The 26330-nt window shown below is 45.5% G+C and overlaps 1 protein-coding gene across 4 annotated transcripts in view; it reads left to right on the top strand.

Annotated features, from left to right (window-relative positions):
* SFXN5 (sideroflexin 5) overlaps window positions 1–26330 on the top strand; it is a 1315749-nt gene that overhangs the window by 334358 nt on the left and 955061 nt on the right. For all 4 annotated transcript variants that reach the window (XM_085642762.1, XM_085642761.1, XM_085642760.1 and 1 more), the window contains exon 3: window positions 24005–24082. In XM_085642762.1, coding sequence (XP_085498888.1) covers window positions 24005–24082 — 78 coding nt within the window. The remainder of the gene's footprint in view (window positions 1–24004; window positions 24083–26330) is intronic.

Raw genomic sequence — 26330 nt, 5'->3', positions numbered from 1 at the left:
CAATTACGTTACCTGCTGAGAATGAACTTAGGGTTCTGGAGGGAGCATACCAAAAGAAACTTTGCCCCAGACACACGGGACCGGAGTTATGCAATGCCTCAAAGGCTATACAAAGTGCTTTAAAGGGAAGCCATGTTTCCATAGGAAGCCAGTGTCGTTTAGTCAAGGCTTGTGAGGCTGATTGATATTTAGGGATGCCTAGCACCAGGCGAGCAGCTGCATTCTGCACCACTTGTAACTTATTTGAAATCTTTTTCTGTGCGTTAATAAATACAGGATTGCAATAGACAAGTTTTGACAGAAGGAGGGCAGTCACGACAGACTTCTGCAGGAATGGACCGGACTTCTCCTGAACTAGGAAATGAAGGGCATCAGATAAGTCATGACCCAGGTAATAGAGCGCCTCTGACCATTCCTGTTAGCAGGAAATGGACCAGACCATCCCTGAACTAGGAAATGAAGCACATCCGACAGGGCATAGCCCACACCATGAAGCAGCACTGACCATACTTGATAACAGGAAATGGACCAGATCATTCCTGAGCTAAGAAATGAAGCACATCCGAAAGGGCATGGCCAAGAAAAGGAAGCAGCTCTGATCATACTTGATGACAGGGAATGGTCGCGACCATCTCTGAACTAGGAAATGAAGCACATCCAACAGGGCATGGCCCAGAAGATGAAGCGCTTCTGACCATCCCTGATGAAGGGAAATGGACCAGACCAACTCTGAACTAGGAAATGAAGCAAATCCAACAGGGCATGGCCCAGAAGATGAAGCGCGTCTGACCATCCCTGATGAAGGGAAATGGACCAAACCAACTCTGAACTAGGACATGAAGTGCATCCAACAGGGCATGGGCCAGAAGATGAAGCGCCTCTGACCATACTTGATGACGGGAAATGGACCAGACCATTCCTGAACTAGGAAATGAAGCGCATCCAACAGGGCATGGCCCAGAAGATGAAGCGCTTCTGACCATCCCTGATGAAGGGAAATGTACCAAACCAACTCTGAACTAGGAAATGAAGTGCATCCAACTGGGCATGGGCCAGAAGATGAAGCGGCTCTGACCATACTTGATGACGGGAAATGGACCAGACCATTCCTGAACTAGGAAATGAAGCACATCCAACAGGGCATGGCCCAGAAGATGAAGCGCTTCTGACCATCCCTGATGAAGGGAAATGGACCAGACCAACTCTGAACTAGGAAATGAAGTGCATCCAACTGGGCATGGGCCAGAAGATGAAGCGGCTCTGACCATACTTGATGACGGGAAATGGACCAGACCATTCCTGAACTAGGAAATGAAGCACATCCAACAGGGCATGGGCCAGAAGATTAAGTGCCTCTGACCATACTTATTGACGGAAAATGGGACAGATGATTCCTGAACTCAAAAAAGAAGCGCATCCAACAGGGTATGACCCAGACCATTAAGCAGCTCTTACCATACTTGATGACAGGAAATTGACCAGACCATCTCTGAACTAGGAAATAGCACCTCTGTCACGGCATGGCCCCGAAGATGAAGCACTGCTGACCTAACATGGAGACAGGGATGGACTGGACCGTTCCTGAACTAGGAAATGAAGCGCATTACATAGAGCATGGCTCAGAAAATGAGGCACCTCTGGCCATACATGGTGACGGGGAATAGACATGATATAAACAAAGAGAGAAGGAGAAGTTGTGTCCCGTTCGTCTTCTCAATCCAAAGTGATACAAAACAAACATAGAATGGATCAGCCACCTATCAAAATTATGGTTGCTCCTGTCTTCTTCCTTATGTCCCTTTAGATGATTCTAGGGACCCTGGAACCTGCAGGGTGTTTTAAAAGAACCCTCACTCACCTACCTAGTCGGTGTCATGCTTCATCATTGGGTTCCCACCCTGGTTACCGAATGCTTCCAGGGTGTGCTGCAACGCCTGAATACTGCGGAGCTGGTTTGTTTTTGTGCTAGGGACTTAGTGAATGTTAAAATTAGCTCGGGAAGCCTTTAAAGAATCTATTTTAATGAGAGTTAGAGGGTTCCCGGTCCATGTTAAAAACGTCCATCTGGCCGAGGGATATAATGCACTTGTAATACAGTGGACGGGATATTCTTCACTTTGTGACAGCTTGACCGACCAGTCCACCAGGCTCTAAATCAGGCCCCTAGAGTCTTCCTATGTATATGAGGAGGGCTGGAGACTTACATTACAGGAGGGCAAATATATATTTTTGTAGCTGCATTTTTGCCAGAAATGTAGGCAGCCGAGCACAACAGTGGTCAAAACATTGATCATTTTCACAATTAAGCAAAGGGCTGTCTGGTAATCTATGTACAGCGCAAGAAAATCTGAAAGTCAACATGGAAGCTACCTCGATGAGAACACTGAGGGAAATGAGATATTCGTACATGTGACGAGAGCAAGAACGAAACAGGAACATTCTGACTTACCTCGTACACCAGTTCACTTTTTTATAGATTGTTTTAGGTTTTCTCTTTGATGCATATATAGAAAGAAGATAAAGTGCCCAAATAATACATGGCAGGGACCAGTAAAGAGAAGGCTTGTAGTTAGCAGGAGAGTCTGTGTTGTGCAGCTAAACATGTGTGAAAGACTTGCGGCAGATTTCACTAACCTTGGACGCAGGATCCAATGGGGGCAATGCTCTGTGCCATTTCTCATCACGCCCACCAGTGACCACTGTAGGAAACTGGGTCACTGGTTTAGGGGGTGAAACTCTAATCAAGCAGAAACCACAATTTCTATAAGCGTGAAGTCACAAGCAAACCCCATTTTAACCTGTGCTTAACCCTCTGGTAGCTTGGCACAGAGCAGTCCGGTTTAACCTAGAGGCAACGTGTAAAGTATACATGCAGCACACAAACAGTAATACACAACATAAGAAAACTCCCACACCAATTAAGAAAAATAAAGTAACATTTAATACAATATTTAAGACCAAAATGACAAAAATCCAAATGTTAGAACTGGAGATATGTAATTTTAAAGGTTTAAGTAAAAATTGTGCCTAGAAGCACAAAGCGCCAACTATGATTATCTGGACGCACTCTCTGCCAGACTTCTGTCCTACAGCCAGTGAGGTACTGGGAATCTTTAGGGAGTGCCCTCCCCATCATGAATGGCGCTGAGAGGGTGTATGCCCACCAAAAGGGACTTCTCCCAGTTAGGATCGTTGGCAAACTAGCTCACAGCATGTTGGAGCTGGGTGGCTGCATAATACATAAACAAGCATTGCAAATGCAATTGGTCATACATTTGTGAAAGTTATAGCCATTGGAGTTCTAAATGGCATTTTTTTTGTAGTGGAGTGAATATTTAGAAAATAAGTACACGCTATACCAAAAAAAAAAAAAAAATTCTGAAAAAAGTGGTTGCATAGATTTCTAACTTATGGTAGCATCGGAGTGGGAGGGAGACAATTAAAAGCTACAATTTGCAACCGGTTTAACTCTGCTTAACAGAAATAGTAGAATATATTTCTGGAATGAAAGAAGGTAAGCACGGTAATTGGGGCAGGTTCCCTAATTTTGAACAGGTGGCATTCTAACGTGCAACACAACAGAAAGGAGCACTGGCATGTGACAGAAACACTGAACATGCATAACGAACAATCAACGCCCTTCCCTGTAACACCGCCAGTATGGCGGACGCCAACATTAATGATAATTAGGGCTCAGTATTTACTGATTTTTACAGATAAATACAGACAGAGCATTATCTATTTTCCTGTCTGTATTTAATTTTAAATACCGAAAAATACAGAAAATAGGTCTTCTTTGGATCTCTTTTCAACTGCCAATCATGAGCGCCAGGTCAGTAGGTGTACAGATTGAGCAGTAAGGGAGATGAAAAAAGATAATAGATTTCCTAATTAAGCTTAATTAAGTGCAGATCTATAGTTATTCATGCTATTCCACAATGCAAGTGTTTTCAGATAACGCTATTGCACTGTATGCTGCTGAAACCTTTTCGACATTCAAATGTGAGTATACATTTATTAGTCAAATAAATGGGGGAAAATACCCATGGTAGCTTCATTTATACAGAAAACACAAAATAAAAATGGATAACTACAGAAAAAAATTAGCAAAAAAGGAAAAATACAGACGGAAATGTTGAAAAAATAAATACCATAAAACTGGGAGCCCTAATGATAATTTCAGGCTGACTAATACAATTTTTTAGAAGGTGTGAATGTAGAGTACAAAATTACACCAAGTCCACCACCTCACCTAACAAAAAAAAGCACTTAATTTTCCCATGTGTACAAAATAAATATGACCGTGTGTAATGCAACTGGTGTTAATCGAAAGCGCTCTGATACTTAATTTGCCCTTCACCAGTGTACAGTAAAACCAGGGATTGAAGAGCTAAACAATTACAGTACACTGGGTCAAGCAGTCTGATTCAGAAATACATGTAAAAACAGCAAAGACTTTGTGAAGTGGGCACTACACACTTAAAACTGATAACGTACACTTTAAGCAGATCACAAAGGAGACATATCTTCCGCAGTTAACTATACTACAGTTGGGTCTGCTATTCAGGGGTGCATAGTATGCAAATGTTTCAACTTCCTTCTTGCAGAGAAACCACTGCAATTAGTGTGGACATTTTCCCTTGGAAACAGTGGTCATTGGCTGTACCACTCCATTCGCAAGCAAAGGGTAAAAGGGGTGGTGGCAAGGCGTTGGCAACTCCTTTTGCAGCTGTGGTTTCGGGTGCAGTTATACACAATTACTGTGGCCCTGCGAGTACCGGCTCCGAACCTATGGATGTACCAGGAAACCCAGCACGACCACTCTATACACAAACATAAGAGGCAACTTAGCAACACTGTCCAATGACGCCATAGTAATATCTGTGTAATTCACTGAGTAAAAGATGTTCTGCTCCAATTATAGTGACATCACATTGATTTCTGAAGGGACAATTAACAGCTCTGCCTAGACCCCAGTATTTGATGAGGTATATAGGATATCAAGTATCAGACACAAATTGTTGTTATGCAGGTCCAGCATGCCTTGTGCAGGCCACATTGATAAAGAGTCAAGCCCAGCTTAGATGCGACAGATGGAATAATCATTAGAACAGTTAGCACATAATTACGTTTTCCCGTTTATGCTTTTTTGTATAGGATGCTACCAGTCTTTCACACTGCATAGGGTTTAACCTATACTTGAAACACGCTTTTAGAAAGTTACACCAACAGAAATATGGTTTAAAATCCTTTGTGTCACTGATGTGGCAGAGATTTCACTGCCTAATATTAGCACCATGGACATGATAATCAACAGCTCTTATTGATAAGAATATAAAGGGCGCTGCATCCCTGTGAAGTATTAGCTACACTGAAGGGAGGCTCACAGTGTCATATTGGCAACAATGTGGGTGTTCTCATTGACACGCCAGCACGTACTCGCGAGGGGTAATCACCAAGCCTTGTTTATAATCAAGTAAATGTGAAGGCCTCGATCTCTATGCTGAGGGCACATGTAATTACATACCAGCCTGATAGGCTGCACAGGGCACACTGCAAACTTGGCCTCTGTTAGAAAGTGGATTATTGGTACGGGCAAATGTATGTCTGCCACTGGCAATAAGGCCACTAACACAGTGTAGGGCTCAGAATAAGTCTTAGAAAATTATTCCCATGCTCAACCTTTGGTAGCTTGGCTGCGAGCAGGCAGGCTTAACTTCAAAGACAGGTATGTAAAGCATTTAAAAACACCAATTCAGTAAATAATTAAAACACAATGCATAATACAAATCCAACACCAATTTATAACAATAGGAAATATTGTAATCTTTAATATGACACCAAAAGGACAAAAATCCAATGTAGGGAACCGGAGATATGAATTTTCAAAGATTTAGCATTATATAGCACTTAGAAACTTATAGCACCATATTGGGATATTTGGTCGTGATAGACTGGCTCAAAGTCGAAGTTTCAGGCCGACCATGATGGAGCCCTGAGCGGCTACCCCTCGCGGTAGGTCCCTTCACAGTTTTTACTTTCGGACTTAGAAACTTTTCTGGAGCTTTTTCTCGTGGGGTCCCACAATGCTCTTCACCAGGCCGGATTTGGTGAGGGTTCGCCGGCCTCGGATTTCTTCTACTCCTGGTCAAACTCTGGAAGTCGGACCTACAGAGCTTTCAGCAGTACGAACCTGGATGGCTTGGCCGGCTCGCGGTTGAAGGCAGGCGGCTTGGCTAGCCAGGTTGAGTCTGTCCCCCTATGAAGCTTTTTTCCAAAGTTGCTCCAAAGTTGCTCCAAAGTTCTCCAAACTTCTGGAAACTTCTTCTTCTTCTTGAAGTTCCCCAAAGGGTCCCAAAGTGTTTCAAACTCATTTCCAAGGGTCTGGAAGCTCCAAGATGGTCCTTGAAAGTGGAGTACTTCAGTTCCCATAATCCACTTGGACAAAACCCTTACAAATCCACTGGTGTTCTCTAGTTGAGGATCCTTGGTGGTGATGTTCCAGGTGAGCTCTGTTAACCTGTAGCTTGCAGGGAGTTCACTCCTTAGTTCTTTTACAGCAAGGTAATCCACAGGGCTGTTGTTTCAGCTAGAGCAGTCTCCAGAGGGCAAGCCTTAAAATTTGCACCCCAACTTCTCAGCATGGCAACGTCTTGCTTTCTTAAGTTTGAAGCAGCAGATCTGAGAGACTCTGCCCCTCTCTTATAATTATTCCAAGTTCTCTGGGTCAAGCAGGAGGTCACTCCTGACCACTGGGAGCAGGGCAACTCCCCAACGATATGACCACATCCTGTAGAGTGTGGCATTATTTTGTCCCAGAGTGCACCAAATCCTCAATTCCTAATGGCTGATTTTCCAGCAGGGAGGTAAGAGCTGGCTAAACACACCCCTAGGATGGCTACTTTCCTTAGACTCTCCCCCTTGCATCTGTGCATTCCTTCCATAAGTCTAGCTCTGGTTTTAGGTAAAAAGATTGAAGTTGTAAATTACACTGAGGCCTCCCCTTCCCTTTGAAGACCATGGTTAACGACTCCTCCCCCTACACACTGCCCTCTCAGCAGAGCTAGTTAACCCCAGGGGTTCTTTATCACCTCTTCAAAGCAGCCTAGCTAATCCATCTGACCAATCAGGACAGACCACTGGAAGGCTAAATCTGGACTTACAAACCAGAAAGTCTTATAACTTCTTGTCTGTACATTTTAGGAGCAATTCAACAATATGATATTGTTGGATTCATCCCTATCATTCTGGGAATTCTTTGAATGGAAGTTCTATCATTCTCCTATCAGGAGTTATTAGTTAATAACCTATTGCCATGTTAACCTATGTGGCATGGGATTTGCAATAGGAAAAAATTACTTGGGCCATTTTTCCAGCACCAGGACTTGCAAAAACATATTTTATAAGTACTTCGCTTGTATCTACAGGACCCCCACCCCATGGAGCAACTAGGGGAGATTTTGGGGGTTCTGAATCTGTAGAAATAGTGCAGATCCTCCCTCCACAGTGCTCCTAGCATCAAAGTCGAATTTGAGCAGCACTTTATCGCAATGTGGGGAGGGAAATGTGAAATTTCACTTAACCCAGGGCATATAAAACTCATTCTATAAGGGTCTACCTTATAAATACCTAACCCCCCACCCCTGGAACACCTAGGGGAGAACCTAAGGATTCCTAATATGCCAAAACATTATAGGTTACCCCTTTTTAAATGCCCCAAACACCAAAGTCGAGTTTCGGCCCAATGTACGTTTTAAAAGCTGTCCTGCCACCCAGGGCTGCTTTTAACCTGACCTCAGGCTTCAGCAGTGCACACATGCAAGTGCAGAAAAAGCTGCTGGCTTCTAAACTACCATTCCCTATTGTGGACTAGGGACTTCTAGGTAGTTTTAATCCCCGTGCCCTAAGTCTGATAGGGTAGGTCATGCCAATCACCGGGGTACCCCATACCATAGTGTACCCTAGTGTATGTAGGTGGTTTCACTGTATTCTAAATGTGTCTCTTTCAGCATAGCACTGGCCCTGGGCCTGGTTAGGCAGATTCCAGGGTCTGTCAGAGTCATTTACCACCAGTACCATTCAGCAAAAAGTGGGGGGTGGGGGGGTGCCCAGGGCACAGGATGACTTTAACAGCCTCCAATGTTTTACCTGGGAAGGATGAAGCACTGCGATGACGTCTTCCAGCAAACATAAGGCTGGCACATAGGCAAGGCGGGCCAAGATTTTCCACATAAGCACAGTTGTACATTAACACACGCCGAAAGGACATCTCTTCTTAGAAATGGCAGCACAGGGGCATTCTGAAAGTGAGGGAAGGGGAGAGCACTTGTAAGAGGGGAGAGCGTGTGATGGGGGTGCAAGGCCGCGATGCGTATTTACAGACCCACTGAACTGGCTATGAAGCTAGGATTGTGAAAGCACAACATAAAAGCGACCTGGCAGACTGAGGTCGTTCTTGCAGAGGGTGGCATGGGGAGGGCAGTGTGACAGGGTAGGGAGGCCTTTGGTGGGCCAGAGGGGAGAATGGGGTTTAGGGTATTTTGGATGAGGTAAAGGAGACTCCAGTACGATGGTAGGAATGCTTTCTCAAGATGGTCAGAAATTATTGTGGGCTCCATAAGACAACGGCAATATTTGGCCATCACAGATTGAATTGCCTAAAAATAAAACATAAATCCTAACTTCAAAACTGGAGAAGGTAAAATTGATAAAGACTGCATACATCCCAATGCTCAACGAGCCAAGCTTACATTACCAGAGAACAAAGTTCCAGTAGCAGCAAAAAGTAAATCAATGTAGGTTCACAAAGCACAGTTAATTCTACTCAATCAATGTGAAACCATCCCAAAAAGTTACATTATTTCGGAAAAAACAAAAGCATCAATTGAGGCAACTTGCAGGAAATGTAAAAAATATTCCACATTCACAAATCCTAGTCTAGTACTCATCCAATTTAACCTGGAACTAAAATCACCACGAACACCCACAATACCACGTTGTCAGGCCTCACAGAGGATTAGTGAAAAGCGGATGAACGGTTAAGTCAGCACTGATCCCCACAGGAAATTGAAGACAGACTACCTATCGGTGTCATCAACAATTAATATCCATTATGAAATTTCCTTCGCGAGTCACTTAATCTGAAGGCTTAAAATCAATTTATTTGAAAGGGAATATTTTTACACTCATTTGTTTGCAAAAATAGTAATTCATAGCCCGCAGCATGGCAAACCACACATGCGCGGGACACAGACTCTGCTACTCCATGCAAAAGATCAAAGCCAGCGGCAAACAATGCGTACACAGGACAAAAAAATATATTATATGTATATATTAAAAAACCTTATAGCCACTCAAAGAGGCTCACAACCATAGTGCAACATGCTGCCAAACAACAAAAAATTAAGGAGAGCTGAAATTCTTAAAATAATACATTCTGTGTAGTCTGGCCACTGATTACATCGATACAAGTTTGCTGAACATGGTATGCAAGCATGAAATAAAGTGCCTGACACAGGAGAACCCCCACCCACTGCCCCAGCACCATGCCTGCCCCCGTGGGTGTGAGAAGGTGGCCTGGTATATGCTGTCCACTAGTTAGAGTGAGCACCTTGCACCAGTCCAAACGGCCCTTATTGATGATTAAGTTTAAGACAACCTTTATTGAAAGCTACTATCCTAGTGGTAGCTACGGAGAGCAGCCTACAGGCTAAGTCTCGAAGGAATGTAAAGCAGCTTGGTTTACCAGATTATAACATCCTGAATGACCAAATGTAAGGAGAACCACACAAGGCATGTATAAAATATAAGTATTTATTACTAAACACTCTCTACTAACCTCTTTATGAGATTAGAGAACAAGGCACACAATATTACAGTACTAGAACGACGGTAAATAGCACAATACACAGCGGGCTCCAGGGGGAGACCGAACCATATACTAAGAAAGTGGTATAGCAACCACGACTTGACTACACACAGTGCCTAGAGCATGTAGAATCACTGGCACCCCAAGGAACCACCCAAGGTAGTGACACAGGGGACCCACGGAGGACGTGTGCTGTGTGAGAACACAGCCGCGAGCTCCGTACAACTCTATGGGAAAGTCGCGGTTGGAATTTTAAAGATTAAGGACAATTAGGAGAGGACTTAAAGCAAACCCTTTGGAACATAGAAGGTTCTAAGGCCAGCACCCTTGAGAGTACCGAGGTACCCGTGTTACCTATCCCAGAGGAGCCGGGTGCATAGGGGTCAAGTGGTGTCGGAAACGCTCGTTGATTTCAATGACGTGATGCGAAGAAGTGCTGCTGCCTGGAAGATGAAAAGTGTCCGGTGTGATCCAAGCCTGGATTGAAGCTGAGAAGAACCTGAAAGCAGAGGGGACGGAGTCTGAGTCACTTCACAGTGACCAAGGGCATGATAGACGAATGCCCACGGATGTCGGGTGTTTCAGGTGAGAAGAGGTGAAGCTTGACTCTGCAGCCACTGGGACCAGGAGACGTCGGCGACGACCAAAGTCTGCAGGTGAGCTGTCCTTCCACGAAGGATGTCTGGGGGGTCAGTGTCCGGAATGAACACCAACAAGCCTTGGCAACTGCAACCCACTCGGTCAGAGAAAAGATGCTTCGGTGAGGACCAGCAAGTTCCTGGGGACTCCCCAAGCGATGGCGAATCAGGGTACATCTGGAGCAACCAGGAAAGCCCACTGAAAGTTAAAGTTGCCTTCACAGGGACCCACAGGTCGACGGACCAGGGATCGCGAAGGGACCTGGAGCTGAATCACAAAATACCAGCCCACGGAACACTCGTGGAGTACAGGCCGGAAATCTTCAGTGGAAATACTGCTCGGGATCAGGACAAAAAGTAGCCCAAAGCACAGCCTCAGAGGTCGCAAAAAGCATATGCTGCTGCAAATGTACTCGGTGCCCAGGGGTTCGGGTTGCACGGTCCCCACGAGGGATGAGGGTTTCAGAATTGCTGAGAGCGCAGATCAACCTCAGAGACCACAGGAACCCACCTCCTGTGATGCAGAAATCTTCAGAGTCCTTTAGGATTTGCATAGATGCAAACCGGTCAAATGCGTTTCAGCTGCCTGCCTTGCACGGGAGTAACTCCTTTACTCCAAGGGAGATTCTTCAGTCATCCAGCGTAGAGTAGATGGTCGAAGTACTTGGATTCTGTAGCAGAGTTTCGTCCAGGTAAATCCAAAGTCCTGTAGTCAGGGGTTCCTACTTTGTACCCAAGGAAGGGGTGAGACAAACTCTGGGTACCCACCTATGGGAGGGTCAGGACAGAGGGGTGGCTACACCCATGTCCTTTGTCCAGTTTCACGCCAGAGCAGGAGCAAATGGCTCCTGCAACCGGTTTGAGCTGGTCTATGCACAGGGACACCAAATGTGCCCCCAGTGCAGACATCACAGCACTCTTGGAGTGCACCCACCCATCCCCAATACACTAAAGCCTGTCTGGGAGGTGGTCACACCTCCCTGTGACAGGAAACCTATTTTCCAGCCGTCCCCTGCCGGAGTTTCGTCCAGCAGCAGGAGGCCAGACTCATGTCTGTGGCTGGCAGCATCCATCTTGTGATGCCAGGGTCGAGAAAGCTGGTACTGGGTGTACCGGTGTTGTCATATCTCTCCCTCTAGGAGGGTGGAATCATACCTCCCACACCAGTTACTGGTGTGGAGATATGATTCCAAAGTGTTTAACACCACACAATACATGTTTCCATGCAGCCATTTTAACCTCTTCGCTGCTAGGCCTTTCCCCCCCCCTGTGCTAAGCCTTTTTTTGGCTATTTGGGGTAGTGCACGCTTAGGCCCCTGTAACATTTTGACCACATAAGGTATCCACGCCAAATTTGCATCCTTTTCTTCCAACATCATAGAGATTGTAATGGTACCCAGGGTTTGTGGATTCCCCTGGAGGGGTCCCAGAAATTAGCCAAAATACTGCTAAAATTTGTTTTTTGGGGGAAAAATTGGAAAAGAGGGCTGCAAATGAAAGCGTCTCGGTTTTTCTCTGCAAATAGTATCAAAAAAGGGTTTGTGGGGCTGAAATCACAATTTTCCCAGCTTTTAGGGAATGACAAACTTTTGTCAGAAAACCAACATTTTTTACGCAGTTTTGGCATTTTTCTGGGACATAGCCTATTTTTGCTATTTTTGGTGCTTTCAACCTCCTTCCAGTTAATGGGAGAAATGGGTATGAAAACAATAATGGATCCTGGAATGCTATACATTTTTTGAAAAGTAGACAAAATTCTGAATTCAGCTAGGGGTCATTTGTGTAGATCCATCAAGGTTTCTTTATAGAAACTAACAGTTAAATATAGGAAAAATTGAAAATTAGTTGAAAAAAACAGCCTTTTGTGTCATCGAAAGCAATATACCTTTACATCCGCTGGACCTTTCTGGTTGTGGGGATATATAGGACTTGTAGGTTCACCACGAACCAGACGAACCCAGAGTCAAAAACTGAGCAGCAATTTGCAATGGCTTTTTATTATGTACCGGGTATATATCAATTATTGTGGGAAAATGTATACATGGAAAAATCGGTATGAAAGATACCTATGTATTTCTGGAATGGGAACAAATTATAGAGTTTAGAAACAGTAGATATTTGCACATTTTCGAAATTGGGAATACTCGTACTAGCATGAGAATTATTGATCATTTTTCAAAATGAAATTTTTTACACAATGGCTTTCACTTGGAGAAATGCATCGAAAGTCAATAGGTAATAACAGTTGCTTTACAAATTTGAATTACCCTAAGTCTCCCGATGAAAATGGTACCATACTTGTGTGGGTCGGTCTACTGCCCGCAACAGGAAACTGTGCAAAACGCAACGTGGTCACACCTCTAATTTCGCAGGGAAAAATGACCCTTTTTTGGCAAAGTGCCTAGCTGTAGTTTTTGAACCATAGCTCTGCCGGCATCTAGGGAAAACTAGCAAACCTATACATTTTTGAAAACAAGACGCCCAGGGGAATCCAGGATGGGGTGACTTGACTGCCTCCCACCAGGTTCTGTTACCCAGCATCCCTTGCAAACCTACAAAGTTGTCCAAAAAAACCACATTTTCCCCACATTTCTGTGGTGGAAAGTTCTGGAATCCGCGTGGATCCACACATTTCCACCCACCCCGCATTCCCCAAAGTATTCCGAGAAAAATGGTACCTCACTTGTGTGGGTCAGCCTAGTGCTGGCAAAAGGAAACGGCGCAAAACGCAACGTGGACACACCTCAGTTTCGCAGTGAAAAATGACTCTTTTTTGGCAAAGTGCCTAGCTGTAGTTTTTTAACCATAGCTCTGCCGGCACCTAGGGAAACCTAGCAAACCTATAAATGTTTGAAAACTAGACACCCAGGGGAATCCAGGATGGGGTGACTTGACTGCCTTTCACCATGTTCTGTTACCCAGAATCCCTTGCAAACCTACAAAATTGTCAAAAAAACCACATTTTCCCCACATTTCTGTGGTGGAAAGTTCTGGAATCTGCGTGGATCCACACACTTCCACCCACCCCACGTTCCCCAAAGTCTTCCGAGAAAAATGGTACCTCACTTGTGTGGGTCAGCCTAGTGCCCGCGACAGGAAACGGCGCAAAACACAACGCGGACACACCTAAAGTTTGCAGTGAAAAATGACCCTTTTTTGGCAAAGTGTCTAGCTGTAGTTTTTGAACCATAGCTCTGCTGGCGCCTAGGGAAACCTAGCAAACCTATACATTTTTTAAAACTTGATATCCAGGGGAATCCAGGATGGGGGGACTTGACTGCCTCCCACCAGTTAATGTTACCCAGAATCCCTTGCAAACCTAAAAATTGTTTTAAAAAAACACATTTTCCCCACATTTCTGTTGTGGAAAGTTGTGGAATCTGCGTGGATCCACAAATTCCCACCCACCCCACGTTCCCCAAAGTCTTCCGAGAAAAATGGTACCTCACTTGTGTGGGTCGGCCTAGTGGCCGCGACAGGAAACGGCACAAAACACAACGTGGACACAGCTCAATTTCACAGTGAAAAATTACCCTTTTTTGGCAAAGTGCGTACCTGTAGTTTTTGTACCCTAGCTCTGCCGGCACCTTGGGAAACCTACCAAATCCACACATTTATGAAAACTAGACTCCCAGGGGCTTCCAGAGAGGTATGGCTTGCGTGGGTCCCGCAATGTTTCCTTACCCAGAATGCCCTTCAAACCTCAATGTTAGCTGTAAAAAATCATTTTTCACACATTTTTGTGTGGGAAAGTTGTGGCATCACCGGGCTGACACAAATTTCCTACCACCCAGTGTTCCCCCGGGTCTCCCAATAAAAACGGCGCCTCACACGTGTGGGAGGCACAAGTACCCACGACAGGCAAGGGCCCAAAACTTAGTGATGCAACATCAAAATTGCCTATCACAAAGCGACCTGGTTTTGCAACGGGGGTACCCTGGGTTTTTGGCCCGGTGCTCGGCGGCCACTTAGGGAAACCTACCAAACCCACACATTTCTGAAAACTAGGTACCCGGGGGATTCCAGGGAGGTATGGCTTGCGTGGATCCCCCAACGTTTCCTTACCCAGAATCCCCTGCAAACCTCAATTTTAGCTGAAAAAAATCACTTTTTCCACACATTTTTGTGGGAAAGATGTGGCATCACCGGGCTGACACAAATTTCCTACCACCCAGTGTTCCCCCGGGTCTCCTGATAAAAACAGTGCCTCACATGTGTGGGAGGCACAAGTACTTGTGACAGGCAAGGGCCTAAAACGTTTTGAGGCGACATCAAAGTTGCCTATTTCAAAACGACCTGGTTTTGCAAGGGGGTCCCCTGGGTTTTTGGCCCGGTGCTCGGCGGCCACCTAGGGAAACCTACCAAACCCACACATTTCTGAAAACTAGACACCCGGGGGCTTCCAGAGAGGTATGGCTTGCGTGAATCCCCCAACGTTTCCTTACCCTGAATGCCCTGCAAACCTTAATTTTAGCTTAAAAAAATCACTTTTTTCACACATTTTTGTTTTTGAAAGTTGTGGCATCACCGGGCTGACACAAATTTCCTACCACCCAGCGTTTCCCCAGGTCTCCCGATAAAAATGGTGCCTCACTCGTGTGGGAGGCACAAGTACCCGCGACAGGCAAGGGCCCAAAACGTAGTGAGGCAACATCAAAATTGCCTATCACAAAACTACCTGGTTTTACAACGGGGGTACCCTGGGTTTTTGGCCTGGTGCTCGGCGGCCACCTAGGGAAATCTACCAAACCCACACATTTCTGAAAACTAGGCACCCGGGGGATTCCAGGGAGGTATGGCTTGCGTGGATCCCCCAACGTTTCATTACCTAGAATCCCTGCAAACCTCAATTTTAGCTGAAAAAAATAATTTTTTTTCACACATTTTTGTGTGGGAAAATTGTGGCATTATGGGGCTGACACAAATTTCCTACTACCTAATGTTCCGCCAGGTCTCACGATAAGAACGGTGCCTTACTCGTGTGGGAGGCCCAAGTACCTATGACAGGCAAGGGCCCAAAACGTATTGAGGCGACATCAAAATTGCCTATCTCAAAACGACCTGGTTTTGCAAGGGTGGTCCCCTGGGTTTTTGGCCCGGTGCTCGGCGGCCACCTAGGGAAACTTACCACTCCCACACATTTCTGAAAACTAGACACCTGGGGGCTTCCAGGGAGGTATGGCTTGCGTGGATCCCCCAACGTTTCCTTACCCAGAATGCCCTTCAAACCTCAAATTTAGCTGAAAAAATCACTTTTTTCACACATTTTTGTGAGGGAAAGTTGTGACATCACCGGGCTGACATAAATTTCCTACCACCCAGCGTTCCCCCAGGTCTCCCGATAAAAACGATGCCTCACTCATGTGGGAGGCCCAAGTACCCGCGACAGGCAAGGGGCCAAAACGTATTGAGGTGAGAACAGCGGTGGAAAAGGGAGACCTGTAACAACATAAACAAAGGATTAATACTGCATAACTGTCTGGATACTCTCATATAAGTCTCACTAGTGTACCAGACATACCATAAACAAGACTTCCCCTGAGGTGGACCCTTCCTCTCTTTCTCCGGTAAGATATTTCTCTTTCCGTAGGGAAGACACATACACCTATAAGGCAAGCACAATGAGATATCACACACACTGCTAACATCAAAACCCTAACGGTAGGTAAGCGCTATCGATCTCCATACATACCCTCTGCCACACACCCTTTAATTCAAATGATAAGGCCAACTCCAGCACCAGGACAGAATGCACAAGACACTCAAGGAGGACAAAGGAAAGGCTGGAGGTCTCTGTTCCCTGAGCAATACAAAGGGTACTCAAAGTATATGTAATGTCCACAAAATAGATTCCAGGAATGATCAGCTGCCCCAGCTACATAGTTTTGTCATTCTGGGAAAGTAACATAAATAGGAGTAAGAAGGTCTTCGAGTCAGACCTCCCCTCCAGAAGCCCAGGAAGCTTACCGTACTCTGCCTGTCAACAGCGCTGAGTTCACGCAGCAAGTGGGATCCTTCAGAGAGTTCCAGCGCTTCTTCCTATGGCGTCTGCCACTCTTTATAGAAACTTACACAGTAAATTACCATCCAAGTTCAACATCCATGATGGCCTATAAGAGCAAGTGGCCAGTTCTGACAGATCTTTACCCTTCTTAGGAATGAGGATAACCCTGCTTCCCTCAAGGAGAGCCGGAGGACACCCCTTTTCCCTGCCTCCACAAAGACTTCCAGCAGTCTCTTTAACAATGAGGAAGGCAGCACCTCGTATAGCTTGACTGGGAGCCCATCCGCTCCCAGCATTTTGCCCTGTGACATCTCAGTCACTGTATCCTTGAGTTCTCCCCGTTAAAGTGGTCTAGGGACTAAGGCTGGTCAGTCGTGAGGTGTGGCAGCCCTGACTCAAAAGATACTGCTCCAAAGCCTCCCATGGGGCGCCATATTTCTGGGCAAACCCCATCTGCAAATATTTAGTGTCGGCTTCATTTATCTGATCCCTAGCCACAATTTCAGGGCTGCCGTAGAGTCAGTATATGTAAATAATCAAAATAGGGAGTGAAGAGGTAATGCTCCTAGATCAAAATGAGGTGGGTACGTCCTCCTCAAGTCAGTATATGAGAAACAAAAAGGATCCACCCCAGAATGGATGTATAATTGTGTTCTCCCAGATCAAGTGTGTTTCCTACAGTGATGGGAAGCACACAGCTTTGTTAAAATACCCCTCACACACCAAAAGGGCCCTTGGTGTCATGCTTCATTGTAGGGGTCTTCCCGCCCCGCTGCAGGACGGGGCGTGCGACGACCTGCGACTACGCGGGAGCACAGATTTGTTTTAAACAAAACTATGTGTAGTGTAGGAATTTGAGTGGAAGGGTCAGGAGTGAGTGAAGGAGTGATTATAAGTTAAAAAAACACCTGTCCCATTGGGAAGAAAAAACTTTAATATTCCGTTGGGCTTGTGTTATTAAAAGTGGGGAATGAGGTGGATATACAGTGCTATAATGAGCAGTTACTCCTATGTCGTCAACATGTTTCGAAGCCCTCCCCTGGCTTCTTCGTCAGGACCAAAAGGATCCCTTCTACACTCGAATATATATTTCAAAGGTAAGAATAAGAAGTGTATGTACAAGTAGATGATACTACGTGAAGTACGTGTCAATAAATAAGCATGCACTGTATACGATACCCCAATAGGTATGCTATTAAATATATGTTTTATTTAAAAGGGAAAATACCCCATGAGCCTCTGAACGCGGTGGGAAGGAGTGTCTATAGTCAAACAACTGTCAAGATGACTGCCTCTCCAGGATACTGCCTCCCCACGGAGATATATATTGATTAAGATATGCAGAGTACGTATACATATTTTCTGCCCCATAGCACATAATCTAGCCTACTGTAGCCCCCATGCACAAGAGACTGAAAGGAGTATACTTTATCCCCTGGGTGTTGGTGGCTCCAGATCTTCAGAAAGTGCAATTCAGCCATTACCCATTACCCCTGCAACGTTGACTCCATATTGAGCTAAAGGCCTGGTCTTGGGGGTGTTTGTCCAATTGCCAGTTCAGGATGCAGTTAAAATCACGTGCCCAAGTGAGCCTCATCTCCCTATGGGATGCAATTAATCTCATGATGGCAGCGAAGGAAAAGGTGATTATCCACGTTCTGACATAGGTTTTCAGAAGGCAGGTATAAATCCATCCAATACACCAATTACAATCACAAACCTACCCAAGGATCTGTCACCACCATTCATTCTAAAAACGGCACCCTGGCTGCACTCCATGTCACCACCCTGTGTGTGTAGTTGGAGTACGAGGCAGCATACATATGCACCACCAGCGTTTACCCAATCGTGTGGCCTCTGTCTTGAGCTGGTAGGTTTGCTGTCTGATTCTTATATCTGCAAAGGTAGGAATAAACTCTGTACTCTTGAGGCAGCTGTTAAGCCCTTGAACATTCCAAGTTATTAACAATTTACTCCTGTTTGGCGACAGCACTCAAAGAGAGCAATGCGTTTGTTCAGCTCACTCCTAACCTTGAAGGAACCCTACCCGCTGCGATGTTGTCAGTGTATGTGTCCTTCCACAGTTCTTATGGCCACACGTGAAACCCCAACCTCAACAAATGCTGAACCACAAAATATTTCCCAGAACTCCCTACTCCCGCCCCACAGACAGAAGCCATGACCCACCCCAACCATTAATCCCCCAAAGTGTAACACCAACTCGCACATATTCGTGAAATGAACGTGCATGTGTCCACCCTCCCCCACCCTCTCGGCTATCTCTGATCCCCCGTAAAACTTCATTGCGAAAGATAAAATATAAAGAACTTGCGGGCAGCGATTGACAAGCCTGGGTCATTCCCAAGCAGGGTGCCCCAAACCAGTACAATGACCGCCAGCCTCGACCCCCTTATACGAACAGTGAAGATCACACACCAAGTCCGCTCTGTCTGGGGGAGTGCAGTCAAGGAGGTAGTTCACTCCTCAATCCCCTGTCATGCAGTTGTACATTAACCAGTGTAGTATACATGCTCTCCCTCACCCAGTCTCCGGAAACTGTATACACACCACTTACTAATGGCCCCACGGGAGACCATGGCTACGAGTAAACCATGGAGATGTTATACATCTGTGTCAGGTAGTTTGCTTTGCGTTGTCGACCTCACAATGGTACGTCTATCAACTCCCGACATGGGCTCTGGGCAGTCAGTGGGCTTCCCAGGGTCCTCCAATGAGGATTTATCCACCCTACCCTTTGTGCCCTCCCTGCTGATCATGATCCAGCTGTTGAACGGTCCCGCAAAACCCAGTCCTGTGGCACCGCCTCCTCCAGGCTTCCTTCCATTCCGGGCCTCTTGACTGGAAGCAGGACGATCCCACATGCCGAGGCTCCACCTTGCCCCACATTTCCAGCCAGGCCACACTTACTCAAGCTGCTAGAACAAGTGGCTCTTCCCCTGGCTATAACCTTCAAATGCACTGGGAAAAGAAGCATGTAGCAGAGGTCCAGTGCCCTACGTTTTGGCAATGGTTCCACATAGTATATGAGCTGCACCTGGTGTAGTCTGTATTTATGGCTATAGCGTGGTTCTCAAATGAGTGCTCAGTCTCTATTCTGGCAGCTGCGAGTATACAGTACATGTCCTTATGATGTAATATCCATGCTGTCAGGGCCCTTGGGAGCACATCAAGGGGGTGTAAAGGCCCCAAGGCCCTGTGCACCGGCTCTATCGCAAACAGAGGAAACAATTCCTCAGGTTCCAGCTCTTTCCGAATCCACCGCTTCAGGAAGGCCTTAGCATTAGTGCCCTCCACCTGTTCTGGAAATCCCATGAAGCACAAACTGTTGCGGTGGGAGCGGTTTTCAGCGTCCTCCCCTTTCCTCCACTGTCTTCACCCCTTCCACCATATGAACTCTATCTGCCACCTGGCTCAGGTTCACTCATAGCAAATTCACATCAATAGAAAGTTTCTCAATTTTCCCCTCAAGGGCCATTTGCTTTATCATCAAAGTGTCCTCATCCTAAAGTCTTAAATTCCTGCCTTATCCTTAAGTCAAAATCTATTTTGTTCTTGTATCAGTCCAGCTTGCAATTACCATCAAATGACTAATTGTCTCCGCTAGTTAACGAAGATATGACGTGTATGCTTACCACCTTGTTTAAAAGCGCAAGGGAGCACAAGCCCAACCCTAGCCACAGCGAATTGAGTACAACAATGTTCACACTTGGGGATCCCCGTAGCGTGGGACCTTCAAATATTTTAAAGTCCGGGCTCCCCTCTCCTGGAATACACCTGGAAAGCCATCAGATAGGCCTTTCAATAAAGGACCCACTAAATTTGACCAGACGACGCCGTTAAATCTCCGTGAAACACCATGATCATTCATAGTTCATCCATCATTGGCACTGACTCCTAAATATCTTTGCATCCTGTGTCCGTTCATTCTGGAGGGTCACTCTTAGATTCAGTAATGCGTAGGGAAGGCTGTGCTTGGACAGGGAGAACTGCAGGTAGCAGCATGCACATCAATTCACCAAAATACCAGGGGTAGCGGAAGTGACTTCACACACCCATTGCCCTTCACTTTCACTCGCTCACGTTTACACATAAACACACATTCACACTCTCTCTCATGTAAACACACTTTCACCCGCAAGCATGCGCACAGCATACATTTAAAAGCATCTTTTATTCACTTCAGCTGCCAGAGAAGGTCCTTTTCCAGCTAATTGTACGGTATTTTTTTTCCAGCTAATTGTACGGTATTTTTTATACTCATAGTGAAAAATGTAATATGATTCACTATTGGTGTAATAGAAAAAATGACCGAAGACAGAGCCAAGCCCCAGCCGACGTCCATAAGGACAGCTGCCTGTGTTCCTGGCACTGATTTTGCCACCTCTGAGGCCAGGAGTTGCAAAGACACTGTGGGGGCCACAAAAGGCATGCCAGGGGTCACAGCTGCTCCCTAGCGACCCCTAAATGACATCCATGGGTAGCAGTAGGTATTCCGGCTTAAGGCCATTCACCCTAGCTGTTCGCTCCTCTCCATGGCCACCCTTGACCTGAGACCATGTGTCGGGAGTGTAGAGCCACTACAAGCTTCAACAGCCCTGGAGGTTGGCTCCACTACGCCATCTTCGGCCATTATAACTGGTGCTCCACCAAATACAGATTTAAAATAGAAAACAAATGCTTAGCCCATTTGGACAGATAGCTTTACATTTGATACAATCAAGTGAAAGGATAAGTGTTGAGTGCCCTGCCTGAAACCCTGCCTGTCAGTTGAGCTGTTATCAGGGACCTTCTGTTCAACTTCCTTCAACAACAGTTGCTCAAAAATCTTTTCTCTACTGTGCATCTTCCTCTTTGAATCAGTCTAATGGCACCATCAGGTTATGGTTAAATTGCTTGCAGTCCCTGACAATATTGGTACCTATGTCTAAGTCCTGATAAATCAGTAATACAGTGATATCTCGCGAGGGGCCCCTCTCACCAATCATGTAACAGGAACAAAGTCAATTTGTCCCAGTGTATACTAAACTCCATCATTCATAACCCTTGAATATAGAGTGGAGTCAGGATATCGTGGGCCATGGGTCCAAATAAATAAAAGTACATCATCGACATAGAGGGATATCCTGTCCTCTGTATTGTTATCACAACAGTATCCCGGACTGAGAGATCCTGCTTCATCAGCAAGACAGAGGCTTGAACTTCAGAGGGAACAAAAAATCAGGGACAAGCGGCTGCCCTGCCTCGTACCCTGGCCCGTCGAAAAATGTTGCATAGGAGCCCGTTCACTCGGGCTGCTGTAGTAGCGTGAAGTAGAGCAGGACAGGAACGAGGAACCAAAAATGAAGTGCAGCGCTCTTCAATCGCTCCTACCATACCGCCAAAGATCCTTGTGAAGTGTCAGCCTGATCAAGACCATTGTAAAGGCGATATAGGTTTAGTCAGCTCTAAGTGGCATTTTGATCAGGTAAATTATGTAAAGGATCGAAGCAGATGCTTGAATAACTTTGTGACAATCTTTGTTTCCTAGTTGAAAAGGAACATAGATTTGAAGGTGGCACTGGTCGCCCCTTCGACTCTGTAGATCTTCCCTGCTCCCTACTGCAACGTGTGGAGATGCTTCTCTCTGGAGGGTGACATCATCCATCTGCTCTGGGATTGCGCTGCTCTTAGGACCTACTGGTCCTACGTCACAACTATAATCAGACAAATGGTACCCATCGCAGGGGTGCTGAAAGCTCAAACCGATCGCTTCCATGACTTTGCACAATGTCCAACCATCACAAACCTGCAATCAAGATGGTTAGCCACAGCGCTGGCCTCAGGCAAGATCTGCATCCTGAGACTTTGAAGATCGTCCGCATGGCCATCGTCCGAGTGGCTCCAAGATCTGTACAAGGTGGCTGCAAACAAACTTATTATCTCCAGACTCACCGATCACTTTCACATGTTCTTGAGCACTTGGAGAGACTTTCTCCAGGACACTTGGACCCTTGTCCTCACCACTGTTTGGCCTGAGTTCCTTACCCATACGCCTACCTCGTAAGCTGGATGTCTTACTGAACTGAGTTCGACTCACAATACTTAACTAGTTTGTATCGGCTCCCTACTGTACAGCCTTTGAAGTGCGTACGGGGTGACCTCTACCTGGAGGAGGCCCAACCACCAGGCACATTTTGGGGGACCCTGTAATGTCCGACATGACAGCCGGATGAATAATGCTGCTAAGAGGCCAATGAACTGCCCCCCTCAGCGAGACAAAGGCCACCCACTTTGTCTTGCCTGTGCCTCCCAACTACCCCAGATCATGTCTCAGGTGATGTGGCCATTCCTACCCCCATTCCCAAGTCACCAACTGCAGGATGGCACAATTACTGATCTCCTACTGGGCACACAATGCCACCCCAAAGGTTGTGAGGGCCCTTGTCACTGGATTTCAGCCATGTTCCGGGACCTCTTGGACCTTCTTATGATAAATTGTGTTTATTTGCAGTTAAAACATTATTGTTATGTTTAACCACGTGTGGATGCTGTGTGCTCTCTGCCTGTGCTATGCATACTGACCTCAAAAGAGAAAGGTATAATAGAAAATTAAAAATAAAATAGAAAAGGGAGATAGGCCGGTCACAATGGCAAGAGGTAGAGGTCCTACCGTACTTACATATGGATTGCCCCTTGCATAGGGTGTCAATGTAGCATGTTTCGTATCAGCAAAAAAGCGACTTGTGACTCTTCGGACTTCAACTAGCAAGGATTCAATTTTTCGAAGCAGGATGATGAACCAGAATATTGTTGACATCTAGAGGTCGCTTCCCTTTTGCAAAAGAAAGAGGCAATAACAATGGCGCATCCACACACAAAGAGGCAAACATTTGTGTACTGGCTTAGCTTTAGGAGCATGAACACAAAAAAAGACAGGGATGCCCAATGTAGTTGCAGGATTGATGGTTTTCAGGATACCCATTTCAAATTTATTCATATACATTGAATTTAAGGGGAACTAATTTACATAGTCCATGTTTATTCAGAAGATCTGTCTCTGGCTTGATCACAAAGTCATGACAGTCTCATCAACAGATGAGGAATGGTTTATGATAACAAGAGAAACGAGAACTACTTACCAGAATTGAGGTGTGATGCCCCAGTGAGTGGAAGCCTGATCGATAGCTGCAGATTGTGGATTTTCTTGCTTCATAAGGAAGTTCTTTAGGCAGTCTGTCATCTTAGATGTTAAAGTTCCATGGAAAATTTGAGAGCAACTTCTTCAGGAAGCATGGTCCAATTTTTCACACTTTGGCTTGAGATGCTCCAGATGTTGGTGTAGAAGTTTTAACGCATGAATTGTCGCGGCCAGCAGTTTTTTTTTTCAAGTATCAAAAATGCTCCATTTCTACCATTGGATTCATATCCTAAAGGCACATTTGACCTTGTTTCATGATTCTCAACTCCTAATCCCAATCCTGCTTCTGTTTGCAGAGTCGCCTCAAGGAAGCTGTCCAGCTGCTGGAGGATTACAAGCATGGAACTTTGCCACCAGGAGTCACAAACGAACAGGTAAAATGTACAGTCGTAGAAATGCAGAGCTTTGAGGTACCCGCTGTTGTGGTGCAAAAAGCATTGCTCACTCCTTTCTCAAGCTTTCCTTGTAACAATACATTTCCATCCCCTTTACCTGGCATCATACAGTACATGTTTTCAGATATATTTACAAGAAAATCCTTTGGTTTTCGAGGAGGTTCTGAAGGGGAACATGGGAAACATGTTAATGCTTTTGAATCTGACACGGTACCCAGGACCGGACTATTACTCCATATCGGAAAACCATGTATGCTCTTATGACCTAACTGGATGCCTGACAAAACATTTGGTACCATGATTATTCAAAATATCCATTCCTCACTCTGGATATGGGAAATGTCATTGTCACGTGTGATGCAGTCTGTATGAGCCAAATGCTGCTAGTCCTATTACCTCTCATTAGGTGAGGGACGGATGAATGGTAGTCGGTATATGGGTACCTGAGGTCTAGGGATTCTTTGTTAAAGAGAAAGTACGCCTCCTCGTGAGATTATATTGTTCTACATGTTAAGATGTGTCTGGCCTACACCTAATCCTCAGTTTGTCACTATTTATTAGTCAGTCAGCCAACACTCAGTAGGCTTGTGTGAAAAAGTAGGTGCACCCCGTGTGTCAGTAAGGCATGGAACCCCCTTTAGCAGCAGTAACTTTCCTTTAAGAGTTTGTTGGTCTCCCACACAGCCTGTTCAGAATTTTGTCCCACTCCTCCTTACAAAAGTTCTTACAATGGGTGATGTTTGAGGGCCTTCATTTATGCACAGCTCGTTTTAGATTCCACCACAATATCTCCCTATATTTGAGGTCTGGACTTTGACTTGGCCATTCCACAATCCCGATTCTCTTTATCTGCCGTTCAGTTGTAGAGCTCCTGTTGCGTTGTGTTTTTGGATCCTTGTTCTTCTGCATGATCCGCTTTCCGCTAAGTGTTAGCTCCTGAACAGATGATCCCCATTGTCGCCTAGAGGGCAGTATTAGAGAGTAGAACTCACGATGGACTGAGTGATGGCGAGGTGTCCAGGTCCTGCCACAAACCGCCACCACGCTTGATGGTCGGTATGAGGTTCTTGTGGACATATGCATTGTTTGGGTTTTGCCAAACACGTTGTACATTACAGCCGCACAACTGCACTTTGGTCTCATCTACCCAGAAGTCATTGTTCAGAAGTCTTGTGGTTCATTCCGGCACTATTCACAAACTTGAGTCATGCAGCCGTGTTCCTTCAGAGAGTAGGTGTTTTCTCATGAGAAAATTCACCAAAATGATAGAATTATGAGCTCTACCTTACAGACCGACGTCCTGCAGATCACGGGACTTTCTCCTTTTGTAAATTCTCTTTCTCAATATGGAACGATGGACTTTAAAGATGGCTGCACAACCCTTCCTGAATGGATGAGCGGCAAGGACTCTTTGTCTGAGACAGTCACAGATACAGTTTGACCAGGGGATGATGTGTTGCCGTAAACCTAAATGCTCCAGACCAAACTGACGAGGATTCTGAATTTCTATCCTGGATAAACCAGTCCTCACGTGCACATGTTTTGTAGCACCTGGTTCTAATGACCTCTTTAACTGATGTGAAAGCAGTGACGGGGAGGAATACATATTTTGTTACACATGTAAATGATTGAGGGAATGCCTGATGACCTTCACTGCTCAACCTGTTAAATCCAACCACAAGACAAGGACTACTAACGCCCTGCCTTGACATGCCAAATTCTCTCAGATTTCTATGGGCTCATGCCTGAAATTTGTTACGGGGGCTTAAAATTTAGGTCTAATAGTCAATGACAATCGCACAATTGAAAAACAGGTAAGCGCAGTTTAGAGACAGCTTTCCTGTAGGAATCCCAGCAAATCTCACGCAACATCTGTAAAATGTCAAAGTTAGAGTACTGCTAGGACTCCGCAAGTTTGCCATATACCTCCTGTGCTGGTCTGTAGTTCTGGGCTTCCTCTGGCCAATGATAACAGACCACTGCAGGAAATGTGCGGCTAAGAGATAGACCTCCAAAGCTTTATACCCGGTCCATTAGGGGATCCACTTGCCCCCACATGGTCTCCTGGTCAAAAAACTCAAATCTTATGCACCAACTTAGGAATTACTGTCCCCTCTAACCGGATCCTGCGCATTTCCGAAATCAAGAACATAGCAACAGGGAACAAAATTGTCTCAAGGGTGTTTTCAGTATTGTGGAACAATAATTATTGAAAGATGGCTGTTTT

This window comes from Triturus cristatus, chromosome 2_2, assembly GCF_964204655.1.
Source record: "Triturus cristatus chromosome 2_2, aTriCri1.1, whole genome shotgun sequence".
NCBI lineage: Eukaryota > Metazoa > Chordata > Amphibia > Caudata > Salamandridae > Triturus > Triturus cristatus.
This window is presented reverse-complemented; position numbering and strand designations above follow the sequence as displayed.